This window comes from Alligator sinensis, unplaced genomic scaffold (assembly GCF_000455745.1).
Source record: "Alligator sinensis unplaced genomic scaffold, ASM45574v1 scaffold720_1, whole genome shotgun sequence".
Lineage (NCBI taxonomy): Eukaryota > Metazoa > Chordata > Crocodylia > Alligatoridae > Alligator > Alligator sinensis.
This window is the reverse complement of record NW_005842026.1, coordinates 2,042,588-2,055,891: the sequence shown is the minus strand read 5'-3', so window position 1 is coordinate 2,055,891 and position 13,304 is coordinate 2,042,588. Positions and strand designations below refer to the sequence as shown.

At 41.6% G+C, this 13,304-nt stretch overlaps 1 protein-coding gene across 8 annotated transcripts in view; it reads right to left on the bottom strand.

Moving 5' to 3' along the window:
• Positions 1-13,250, bottom strand: part of HECTD1 (HECT domain E3 ubiquitin protein ligase 1) — a 105,927-nt gene extending 92,677 nt beyond the window's left edge. For 6 of the 8 annotated variants that reach the window (XM_025202481.1, XM_025202483.1, XM_025202482.1 and 3 more), the window contains exons 1-2: positions 12,744-13,248; positions 11,740-12,009 (exon numbers count right to left, since the gene is read on the bottom strand). In XM_025202481.1, coding sequence (XP_025058266.1) covers positions 11,740-11,879 — 140 coding nt within the window. In that variant the 5' untranslated portion in view covers positions 11,880-12,009; positions 12,744-13,248. Of the gene's footprint in view, positions 1-11,739; positions 12,010-12,743 lie in introns of all 8 variants that reach the window. The other 2 variants (XR_003093736.1, XM_025202484.1) reach the window with 2 other exon arrangements.
• Positions 13,251-13,304: the final 54 nt, after the last annotated feature.

Sequence of the window (13,304 nt, the reverse complement as noted above, 5' to 3'; positions counted from 1 at the left end):
GCAGGCCAAGGCCAGCATCAGTGGCCTCACCCCCGCCCCTGCAGTGTCTCAACCCTGTTTCCCCACCCCCACCCTGTGCCGCCGCCACCACCGCCACCTGTTTCAGTCAGTCAATCAGAGTGCAAATAAAGTGTTATGGACAGACAGAAAGATAGATCAAGGCTTTTATAATATTAGAATACTTTTTAAAGTACAAGTCTGAACAAAATAATTAAAATTAAGCTATTTTTCAAAGCAATGCATTAAGCAGTCATTTCATAGGGCTCAGAATTTTTAGAAATCAGCTGACACTATAACAAACAAGAGATAGCGGGGGTGTTTTATAGTGGGTTTCTGTGTAGACAAGCTAGTGCACACACGTATGCTTTTAGACTAAATGATTATCCTACGGCCATCTGCAAATGCTGGCAACAGAATTCACTGGCCCAGGTGGTTCCTTCCAGTCCTAAGTGCAGGGTTTTAGGTATGTATTTTTGTTATATTAGTTCTCTCTCTCAAGGGACTAATTTAAACAACAAGTTACCAAGAGCCAGATCTGACCCTCCCAGAGGAAAGCCAGTGGAAAAGAAAACATGCTTTAAAGGATCCCCTCACAGAAATTCCTCCTTGAATTCTTCTGCTGTGGTAGGGCTTTTCTTCCACACATGAACAGCAAAGCTTAGCCTGAAGTGTCAAGTCCCCCAAGATCCAGAAGCACAAGAGTATCCACCAAGAACCTTTTGCTTCTGACCTATGTGCCCCTCCGGTAGAGGTTTTTTTGCCCTTTAAAATTATGTTATGTTGTTAAAAACTGAACAGTTAAAGCATTAAAAACTTGGTAGGTTGATTTGTTTCATTTATTTTTATTGTAGCACTCTTAATAGCAATTGCATTTTATCACTCAATTTCTCTAAAATATGCCTAATGGATGTAAATAATTGTATATCCTGCAGTTAGAAAGGAGCTCTGCTATTCACACTGAAATAATTTTAATCACTGTATGAAGATATCTATTTCTAGATTAAGTAGGGAAAATAGAACCATCCCTTTAGGTTCACAGTGACCAATATATCTGTGGTTTCCAAAACTGAAGAATACACAAAACAATATTTTCACAATATTTTTAGCATTGAAAAGTAAATAGTCAAACAGAAAGCTAGATACAGTCTAATTACCAGAGGCCTTAGGCAATTCATATATGCTCTCCCACTTCTACCTGCAAAGTTTACTTGGTTTTTATTTTTTCCTTCAGATGTGGTATAATTGATGGAGACTTGCATTTCGTTCCAAATTTACTATGGCTCAGCAGTGTCATCCTGATCTTTAAAGGCCTGGGAGCCAAGGAGTAAAAAACCCAAAAGAAAATTTCTTTATATGATCTGAAAAAATAAATCCTGTGAAACCAATTTTTTAAGAGTTCATTAAGATGACAAAACTTTCACTGAAGCTAGGGTTTTAAAGATTCTATGCACACGTTTGAACTTACACATAACTTTCGGCTATAAAATGCAGATAATTTATTTTCCAGTAAAGACGGAGATTTGTTCATCACAGAGCCCAACAATATCTGGGTCTATGACAGCTTCCCTTACTTTTTGAAACATGAAGTAGCAGCAATTTAACCAAAATCTACAATATTTAAACGTATGTATCCAGACGCACATTACTCTTAAGCAGGATTAACAGCAACAATAAAAAGGGTCCTGTCTAACCAGAAGCCTTAGGATTATATATAGCCATTTAATTATCTACATGATGTTCCTAAATGCATCATATTTCTACCTTGTGCCATTTTTAACTGCATGACATCGTGAAGGAAATAAAGAAACCTTAGAAACAAAATACTGCAAAATATTAGCAAAGGAACAGCATAAGAACACAGTAACAGTACAATTTTAGTTTTAGTCCCTTTTATTTCAACATCAAAAAATAATTTTTTTTAGCATAATTTGGAAAAATGGACAAACTGCCAATTTACTTTATCACTAATCAATGTCTCTAAATTCAGACTAAATAATCTTTAACACATTACTCCATTAAAAAGCTTCAAGTTTAGTACATTTGTGTAAAACTGCAAATATAATAGATACCCTCATTATTCTGCTCAACCCCAGGTGGAAAAACCAATCCTACAACTACAAACTGGAATCAAGACTAAGTACCTCAAATCAACCTGTGATCACTGCACTGCTGATGAGCAGACAAATGACCCAAGGAATAAATAACCACATCCTGAAGGTGTACTAGCAGAAGTTCTATATGAATAGGAATGAATGAAAAGCTAAACATACTCTAAGCCAGGAGAGGTTTCAAATGTTGCAGTTAGCTAATTAAACTAAAATTTCATCTGTTTATTGCAGCAAAACAGTCCAGTACCATTCAACAAATATCCATCTTCCACTGCTTTCCTACAATTAAAAGGGTGCATCCATGCATGAGTGATTCAGTGATTCAATAAGAAAACTCACAACACACCTCAGCTTACTGCTATACCAAAAATGATAGGATCATAGGTTTGTAGAAAACGGGGGCTGAAAAGGACTTCATGAGGTCATCTAGTCCAGCCCCTGCTCAAGGCAGGATCATCCCTGACTAAACTAACCCAGACAATAACCTGCGCTTGAAAACTTCCAAAGACAGTGTAGCACAGGGGTGTGCAATTATTTGGAATGGAGGGCCACTTAAGGATTTTTGGTGAGCTGAGGGTCATGGAGGGGGAGGGGGGAGACCCAGTCTCAGTGCCCCACCCTTCCTATCTCCCTCCGCTCCCACCCCCACAGTCATGCCTGTTTACACTGCTTGGCACAGCGAGGGAGGGCTCTACCCCCAAGCCTGTTCCAACACTGTCAACACCCCATGATCCTGGTCCCAGCCCTGTCACACTCCTGGATGCCCCCGCCCCCCACCCGGCACCTGCAGCCCCATTTTATCCACCCAGGTAAGTGTACCCTGCTTGCAGGGGTCCTGGGCAGAGGGCCATGGAGATCCCACCCACTCTATCCAGTGCCCCCCGCAGTGGATGAGGGACAGATGGGTAAGGGTGCCCAGACAGCGGCAGAAAGACAGGCAAAGGTAGCTGGAGTGCAAGGGCTGCCAGGAAGCCGAGTCTGGCCCCTACACTGTCCCTACCGTCACACCTCCACCCCACCACTTGGCCCAGCAGACTACAGCTGCTGGCGTGCCCAAGGACCACATGCAGGGATAAGGTGGGCTGCACTCCACACTAAGCAGCAGCTCCATGCATGAGGGCTGCAGGACCGGATGCATGCACCACAGCTCAGGGTGCTCCTTGTGCCTGGGCCAGAAAGGGCAGAGGCACCTGCCATGGGCCAGACAGAGTCACTCTGTGGGCCACATCTGGCCTGCAGGCCACATCTAGCCTGCTGACCTGCAGGCCATAATTCTGGTGTAATGGGTTGTCACTCCTTTCACTAATTTATTTTTCCTGGGGCAAACCTGTCCCCACAAAAACCAACATAAACAATGAAATATACAAACAACAAATGGATAACCCCAAACCAGTGGCGCTTCCTTAGACCCTGAGTGGGCAACCTGGGCTCTATGCTTCTTCCTCAGCACCAAAGCCTTCCCCCTGTCTTTTGCTACCCTCCCTGAGAGTTTTTAATTTCCCAGTCACCCCTGTCAGCCAGCACAGTGCTCCTAGGCAAGCAAGTTATTACCCTCTAACCCCTGCAGCAGGGCTCCAGCCCCTGAGCCATGCACTCTGTTACAAAAGCAGATTCCAAGACTTCTCTGCATAGCCTGTTCCAATGGCTGACCACCCTCATGGTCAGAAAGTTCTTCCTAAACTCCAGCGTAAATTCTGTCTGCTGCTGCTTGAGGTTATTACTCCTAGTTCTGTTAGTTACAGCCACAGAGAAAAGCCCATCTCCATCCTCTCTATGCCCAGTCTCATCCCTTCAGGTACATGAAAACTTATCAAAATCTCCTTCAGTCTTCTCTAGGATAAAAAAACCTTAGCTCTGTCAACCTTTCCTCATAAGTCACATTTTCCAGGCCTCTAATGATTTTTGTCACTCTGCACTGGACTCTTTCCAGTCTGGCCACATCTTTCTTGAACTCTGGTGCTCAGAACTGGACCTAATACCCCAGATGAGGCCTCACCAGTGCCGAGTAGAGCAGAAAAATCACTTCCCTTGATTTGCAAGTGACACTCCAGTTAATACAACCCAGAATAATGTTGGCCTTTTTTGCAACAAGAACACAGTTGGCTCAAAATCAGGTTATAGTAGACTAACACCCGGGGTCCTCCTTGTGTGCAGTACTGCAGCCTAGCTAGTCATTCCCCACTCTGTTTGTACATGCAGTTATTCCCCCTGTGAGCCACATGCAGATTGTGCTTTATTTTTCACCCAGGAAGGATGAAACTACTTTTACCATATTTCTCACATATAACATGCACTACAGTTTCCACCAGCTGGTTCTTGGAAAATGTGCAAGTTGTATGTGAGAAAGTATGGCATCAGGGTTGACCCTGTGGGGGGGAAGAATCGGGGAAACTGCCCCAGGCCCCACACTTTGCAGGGCCCTACGGAGCTGGGTAGCATGGGTGCAGCAACTCCACACTGCCACTGCCCTCCTGGCCACTCGGCACTCCCCACCTGGGTGAATCTGCCACTGGTTTGTGTCTGGGGCTGGAGCTGTGCACAGGCTGATTGGCCCTGGGCCTCACACTCTGCTCGGGTTGTCTCCATATGGCATTATAGATTATACCCCTATTTCATACAGGAGAAACCAGACAGAAGTTACATGATCTCCTAGAAGATTGATTCAGGCTCAACTTTAGGAAAAACTTCTTCATGATCAGGGTGTACGGACTGCAGAATAAGCTCTCCCTAGAGGGGGTGCAAATTGCCTAACCTGGAAATCTTCAAGAGAGGACTACAGAGTCACCTTGCTGGGGTCACCTGACCCCCAGTTCTCTTTTCTGCTTGGACCTGATGATCTTCCGAGGTCCCTCCTGGCCTTACAACCTATGAATGACTCGCTTAATCTCCTAGAGTTACAAAAAAGCACCACCAGAAATATAAACTAGGCATACAATTGAAGGCTATTCTCCTGAACTAATTTACAGCTTCTTCTGCTACTTAGCTTCAGGATGTCAGCACAGACCACAGATAAAACTCTGCAGCTCTCTCATCCCTGACTTACTATTAACTGAGAAGGTAGACTCAAAAGTATCAGTACCTGCCTCTGCTACTGCCCAAATTCCTAGCTTTCTTAAAAGGCCAGTACAGCAAAACCTGTGTTGCTTTCACCTGTCTGACCACTGCTCTCCGACATCTGAACAACAGTAATGAAAACCGACTTTCTGTAACATAACAAGTACAGTACTGCATCATTAAAGCACAAAAAGAAAAAAAACAAAAACAAAAAGAACCTTACTTTTTTTAACTTAAGGTTCTAGGAACAGGAAAATGAAGTCTCCTGAAGTCTCCTGCATTTTTTTGTTTTACATACTTTGAAATACTTAAAATAGCTTACTCTGCCAATCCACAAGTTTTGCTCGCATACTCATGAGTACCAGGAGCAAACTAAACATGTTCTAGCACAAACCCAAGTAGTAATGCACAGGATCAACACCCATGCCATACATATGAGAAGTTATTCTGCCTTCTCTGTAAAATCACTATATAAACCTGTAAATTATAGCATGAAGCACCAAAAAATAGATTATATTTCATTCGGATATTATACAGCTATTATGAGCTATTTTCACATTTTAAAATTAAAGAAATGTTTTTAAAAACCCAAGCTTAAAAAAAATCTGTCACAAACAACCATAACATTCCCTGAAACACGCCTATAAACGTTATACACTAGAAATTAGAAATCCTGGGTTCTAGCCCTGTCTCTGCAGTCTCATCTTTACAAGAAAAGAAAAAGAAGTGTTCCTACTATAGGCTACTCAACACAAACTAAACAAGGAAAAATCCTAGCAAACAGAGTTCATACTTTTAACATGAGTAATTAGGATGAGGAAAGCCCTAACCTTTACAAAAATCACATTAAAGTTAAAACCACCTTAACTTCACAGGATTTTACCTCACATTTGGTGGGAACACAAAGCAAAGACACATACATAGCTTTTCCCCTTCTGAAGATGCACCTTAGGGAAAAAAAAATGTGGTTCAGTGGTTCAAAGCAAGATAGCCAAAGCATATTCAGCCTGAAAGGAAATACAGATAGACAGACAACATTTCTATTGGATAGTTTAGAATCATGGTTTCTACTAAGGTGGCCTTGTATAATTTCTCAGCTTCTAAACTGTGTCAACAACTTTCATTTAACTACTTGATAAGTTAAGAGTTCACAATCTTAGTAAATAATAAAGATGTGGGTACATACAGAAGTCTAACACAGGTCACCTAGAGAGAAAACTGGATTGTGGCATCTCTATCACTGGACATTTTTAAGTGCAAGTTGGACAAAAAGGTGTCTGGGATGGTTTAGACATGTGAGGGGCCAACTTTTTTGGCAGGCATACCAGAAATTAGCCATCTGCCCTCTCCAACTGCCACTCTGATCACCTTTCCTCTGCCTGATCTGCTGCTCTGCTTCCTTCTTCCTTCCCTAAGTTCCCCACCTAATTTGCTGCTTTGCTTTCTGCTTCTTGCCCTGTCTCCTCCCCAGTCTCCTGTTTGCCAGACCAAGAGGCTGCTTGTGCTACTTGTGGCACCCATATCGAAGACTGGTCACCCCTGGTTAAGGCAAACATTCCTGCTTAATGGGGTTGGGCTAGATGAACTTGGGAAGTCCTTTCCAGCCCTATGATCATATAAACCACAGCAAAAAAGACATTAAACTTGAATTAATCATATTTTCTGTCTTAGTTCATGGAATATTACCTTATACTACTGGGGGATATGGGTAAAAGTCCTATTTTAATTGTCAATTTCTCAGCATAAAGATTTTGCACATAGATTATGTTTTAATCACCATGTTTTAATCTATATAACACATAGATTATGTTTTCACCACCAAGTACTTGCAGGTTTGTTTTAGCATTTGTGTTTATAAAAGGGGAAAAAATGGCAAACTATGGCCTAACAAACACTCCCCTCTTTGTAACCAATGATTTATTTATCAAGAAAAAACAAATGTGGAACAAAGCCCAGGACCCACTGCATTCCAGATTTCTTGCACCAAACATATGAAAACAAGGTGAGACAACCTAATGAAAACTTCTAAAAAGAACCCAAGATTTTACTTTTAAAATTCTTACCAGTCCACCCATATCAATCGGGATTTCAAATCAACCCAACTATTCAAATGCTCAAACAATTTTGTCTGTCATTTTAATAATACCTCTACAACACAGAGCTTTAAGACTAGTGATAACTCATATACTCACTGTTTAGTCAACCTTGTCTCTCGAGTTAGAAATAGCACTTCATATTTCTGATTATCTTAGTACTTGTACTCCAATACAGCCATTGAATAAAAACTATAATTCAGTTTTAAATCATTCTAAGTATTATGAAATTAAGCTACTAAGATCATTGCTACTGGTTAAAGTTCTAGGCATCCAAGTGCTGCTAAGTGAGTAAGAGTCCACTTTTCTCTGAATCGCCCTCATTAGAAAATGGCTATAATACTGATTAACAGAAACAGGTTAGTAACACTATAAAGACAATTTTGTCAGATACAATATGCACAAACCTCAGCTAACAGCATCAAAATTAAATTACCTGACATCATAACCTGTTACAGGTCTCACACCCTGTAAGCTTCTGCAACACCACTAGAACTCTAACTGCATTACATCATTCATTTGTGCTTATTTGTTCCCCATCTTCCTGACCCTGGGCAGAAATTTGGGATGGTCCATTTACACCATCTTCCTGAAAATGACATATTTTGAACAATACATTTTCAATAATGTTTCGAAATTTCTAGAACCAGCCAATTCCTAGACTATTGCAATGAAATAAAAGGCTTTGAATCCATCTTTACCATACATGCTAATGAAAAGAAGCATCATTATAAATATATCCAACACTGCTAAGTGAAAATAATTGGTGTTTTCCTTGACTTGGGTAAAATATGTTGCTGAAAACAATCTACAAATAATGATGGGCCTCATGTAGAACAGGTTACGCATTCATATTATTAATTTTTTTAAATATCTTGGTTTCTCAGATTTCCCAGTAACCACCAAATGAAACTGGTGATCATTAGTCGTACTTCATTAAAACTGCAACTCACTTGGTTTGCATCACAAAGAAGACTGACTACCCCTTATGTTTTTTTAAACAAAACAAAAACCCAAAACTTTCCTGTAAAAAACAAATCTGAGAAAGACTCTCTCACAGATAGAACAAAGTATTCTGAATTTCAGTTGCTAAATTCCACAGACCAAAGTTTCCTAACCAATCATCACTAGCACTGAAAAACAGAATTTCTTCACAGATCAAAGGTCTTGAAATGCAACAGCTGTGCAATACACCACAACCTTGGCCTCTCCCAATTTTGCTGTACAGCAGGAAAACATGCTTTTAAATGTTAACCAAGACATTTTCCTAAAGGGTCAAAAAAGGCTATGTCTACATTACAAATGGGGCAATCTGATGCCATTTTAAAGATTAGTCACTGAAAAGCGTTTGGTAACAGATGTGTCCAATGCTAATCCCTAGTTAGGCCAGACAATTTCTTTCAAAATATTACTAAAAATAAACTCTAGAAATACTATCAAGAATTAGATTTATCATGCTCTCCTCATGTGGCTACGTTAGCCAATGAGTTAGCCAGTTTGCAACAGATTTCAGTAACTCTTTTCAAGACATAATCAGTGCTCTAAAGCAGGCCCCTGAAGGAACAAAGTAAATTGAAAATCTACCCTATTAAAAAGTTAAATAAAAGTAAACTCCCAAGACTAAATTTCCACCTACTTCAGAAGCCATACAATTTGTGCAATTTACAAACATATTATTCTACTTATATTTTCCCCTCTCTCATGTCTCCATGAGGCAAAGTTAAAAAAAAAAAAACCAACCAAAAACCCCCCAAAAAACAAGCCATATAATGAAACCAACCAACCAATGCCTTCCACTACATAAGACAGTGGTTTTCAAACTTTTTAAAGTCACAGAACCCTTTCATATCACTTCTACCATGGAAGCCCTATCTGTGGAGCCAAGCAAACTGGCCCAGCAATGGTGGTACCCACTCCACCATTACCCTCAATCTCTTTGTGGACCCCTTTATGACTTCCTGTGGAACCAGGGTTCTGTGGAACACAGTCTCAAAACCACTGGCAAATGGTAAAACTGAAAATGGTAAGTGGTTCCCATTTTACCCAAATTATGATGGGTAAAAAAAAAAAAAAAAAAAAAATACATAAATAAAAGCAACAGTACAACCTTACAAGTGCTTACTATATAAGCTTTTACAAAACAGCATCTAACATGTAAAGGGACCAAAGTCTTTTGTAACCAGTATTCAGCTTTTACTAAGATAATACGTTTGCATTATCAAATGCAGAAAAAAAATGTTTACAAACACTTTATGTTTAACAAGTTCCTATTCAGCCCTCATCTTTAAGCATACAATGCGAATGGAGCCACAGACTTGGAAAGCAAAAGAACGATGGGGCAATGGCACCTGGATCTGGAGGACCTCAGGGGTCAAAGGTTAAGCCCTCGCAGTCCACAGACATCCCACAGGCTGCCAGTTGGACAGCCCTGCTGTCAGAAGTTCTTTAATTGTGTACTCAAACCCTGATCAACCGAGACAAGTTAAGAACTCAGTAAATCAGTCTTTCACAGCCTAAGAGCACAGGCACCAGACAAATCCAAGCAAACAGACAGGAAAGGACCAGAGAGTTCATCTCATCACAAATATCCACACATAATGATATTTATAAATTCCATGCTCTCCATGCCAAGGAGCACCAAATCTAATTTCTAAAGCAATGTATAATATACATTGCTATTACAATAGCAATTTCTAATTCCCAGTTACTATTGCATCTAAACTCCAGAGAAGTTGCAAATCATTACAAACATTTCTAGTACAAGGGACACGCACTACAACTGGTCAAATACACATGACTAAAAAAAACAATAACACTCTGGCAACGGTGTGTATGTATGTACCCACAGTCCTTAGTTTAACTGTGATGGCAAAATTCAGTAGACAATAATCATACCAACCTTTGGTTTGCTGGAGTAAGGGAAAAAAAGGAAACATAAGGCCAGAAGGAAAGAGAAAAAAAAAAGAGAGAGACCAAAAAGGTTGAGAAAGCAGAACAGAAAATCAAAAACCTTGCCAAAACATGACACATTAGACTGGAGTAGGCCAAATCCAGTCAGCCAAGGGGTTTCATCTGGCCTGCAGCAAGTCCCTCAGTGCCACCTGGCCCAGCACATGCAGCCAGTCCCACTACCCCCAAGCCTGGAGCACGGCTGCAGCAGCACAGCAGCCAGACTTACTTCCCAGCAGTCCTGGCGGCTACGGCTCTTTCCACGTGCTGCCACCCGACCTAACCCTGCTACCCAGGCACCATGGCCAGTCTGCCCCACATGCACTGGTGGGGGCTAGGACCCATGTTGGTGGGGCATGTGGCCAGGCAGATGGGATAGGGCTGTAGATGGGTGTGGAGCAGCATAAAGGAGCAGGACAGGCAGGTAAGGCCAGGACCTTGGGGCAGTGATAGCGCAGTCAAGACCCAGTGCAGTCATGATCCGCTACCTGCATGGCCCTGTGATGGGCACTGATTCTGTGGGCCCACAGTGTCACCGCCCCAAGATCCTGCCCTGGCCCCACCCATCCATCCCACTCCCAGATGGGGTCCCCTGCTCACCTGGCCGTACACCCCACACTTGCGGGTCCCAGCCACTCTCCATGGAAACCACAGGGTCCCCGGGCAGTGACAGCATGGGGCTGGGGGCAGAGCCACAAGCTGCTCCACACACGCTCTTACCTGTGTAACCAGTGTCTATCAAAGGGGCATGTGGGAGCGGATCATGGCTCTGCCCCAGGCCACAGCCCCGCGGTCCCAGGCCTGGCCACACCTGCCCACCCCACTTCCTCACAGCCACACTCATCTGGACACGCCCACTGAGTTAAGTTTTAAAGGCTCAATTTTTACTTATTTTTTTCTTTTTTAAGATCAAAATGCCTACCTTCCAAAACCATTACTTGGCGTTTACAGAGAGTAATGTTATTACAATAAGTTGTTATAAGCCACTGATACTCAGGTAACAGTCCTAAGCGACAAAGCCAGTTATGTTAATTTTTTTGGCTTGCAAAGTTCAAAGCAAGTGCTACTACGTCTTAGAGCAAGGGAAAAAAACTTCAGCGATGCAGGCATTTTAATATAAATAAAAAAACCCTGAATTTTAGGGTTAAAAAAGTCAAAATAATTTAATTAAATAATTTAATTCCCTTTAACAAAAGAAAACAGGAACTTTTTTTTTTTTTTTTTTAAACTTGCAAGAGGCCTTTTAGAAATGAATCAGCCAAGACGTGCCAGGATCAGCTACTCAATGTGTCACACTTCTTAGCATGACATGTTTATTTTGCAAAGGAAGTCATGATATTATGGTGGTATGGTCTGAACAAAGATCTAAAGGTTTTGTTCTGCATATTTTCAAGAGTGCAAAAGGTTCTAGTTTACCACGTCCAATTTTGTATAAACTTAATAAGGAGAAGTGGTTAAATAAAATTGACACAATCTACGCAATGGATAAAAAAGTCCCTACTCTTCCCAACACAAACAAAAGGAACCATACTTACGTTTCAAAACAACGATCCACGTTGTCTGACATCAGAAGCAGCATGCATAGCTGTTCCAGCGCTATTAGTTGCATATCCCTTTCATCCCCTTGCCCCATTTGCAGCCATTCAAGCAACGTGTCTGGATCCACATCTGCCATGGTTTATAAAAGTTGATTTTTGCTTTAATTAAAAAGTATCCAAAAATAGCCTTTAAGTGTTCAAGCCAGAGTAAATCTAGTACAGTGAAATCTTCCCTTCAGTCAGACCCAGGGCTTTTGCACTCTTCACCTAAAAAAAAGAAGCAACTCATAAGTATATACTCATCTCCTGCATTTGTGTCACTCAAGATTTTACAAGACACTAACCATGACCAGTTTTTTTTAAATGACAAGAGTTAGTTAGTATGCTCTACTTTAGTGGAATATTCTTCCCCAGAGACAATGATGAAAGCTTTAATCTATTACTATTTTTAGTGAAAACTAGAACTTGGAGGCAGGAGTGGAACGGCACTTCCTAACCTGTTATTATCTTTGTAAGCTAGTTTCTCAGATAAGTATTATCTGAAGAATAACAATTATTTTACCTTCTCAAGCCAAAGTGTAATTTCCCAAGAGTTGAGCATTTCTGCACTCACAGAAAGATCTTTCTATAAAAGAAAATGGATCTCTCTCTCTCGATTAGTACCCATTCAGAAAAGGCACGAAAGACAAATTTAGTGAGGCAGACGCTGGAAAGGGAATCTTTACTCAGCATTTCCAAATCTTTTAATTTTCTAAAATAACAAGTAAAAAAAGGGGAATATGATTTCTAAACAAAAGGACCAGAAGAGTAGAATGAAGATCTCAAAACATTTGCCTTTTAAATGACATGCTGAGGTGGTGTTTCAAATATACAGAAAATTGTATGTTCATAAGGAAAATTGTTTAGAGGCAGGAGCAGGCATACATGGCAAGTGGTGCTATTTACCGATCCAATAAACACGCTGCATAACTGGCCAAGATCAAAAGTCCCTTTCTTAGTACCTTATTAGAGCCATGTCCTGTGTACCTATCTATTATCCAATGTCCAATTAATCCAGTGATTCTCAGCCAGGGATCTGCGGCACCCTCCTGTGCCTCGAGACCCTTTCAAGGGTGCTGCAAGGTGCCACCCAACATCAGCACAGTTAGGATTACAAATGTGCTTTACAAGACAAAACCAGAGATCTCACACAGAAACCCCTAGCTATGGTCTTCCTGACTTCTTTGCCACAGAAATGCTCTGCTCTTCTGCAATCAAGAGTCCAGGGAAAAGAGCTGGGATGCCCTGCACCTAAAAAACAAGAGCTCGAGAACCACTAAATCAAGTTGCATGAACTTTGTAAGCTGCGTCCTTCAGGGCCAGCCTCCACCCGGACACCGCAACTGCAACAAAGGCTTGAAACAGGCCCCCAGCGAAGGGGCACCAGCTCCAAACCTCGTAATCAAATCATGTAGGAAAAAACAAGACAAGCGCGGCCTGAAGGCCAGTACCGCCCCCTCCCCGGGATGAAAGGCCGAGACGCGGGGTCCGCTCGCGGGCGGCGCGCACGGCGGGGCCGAGCC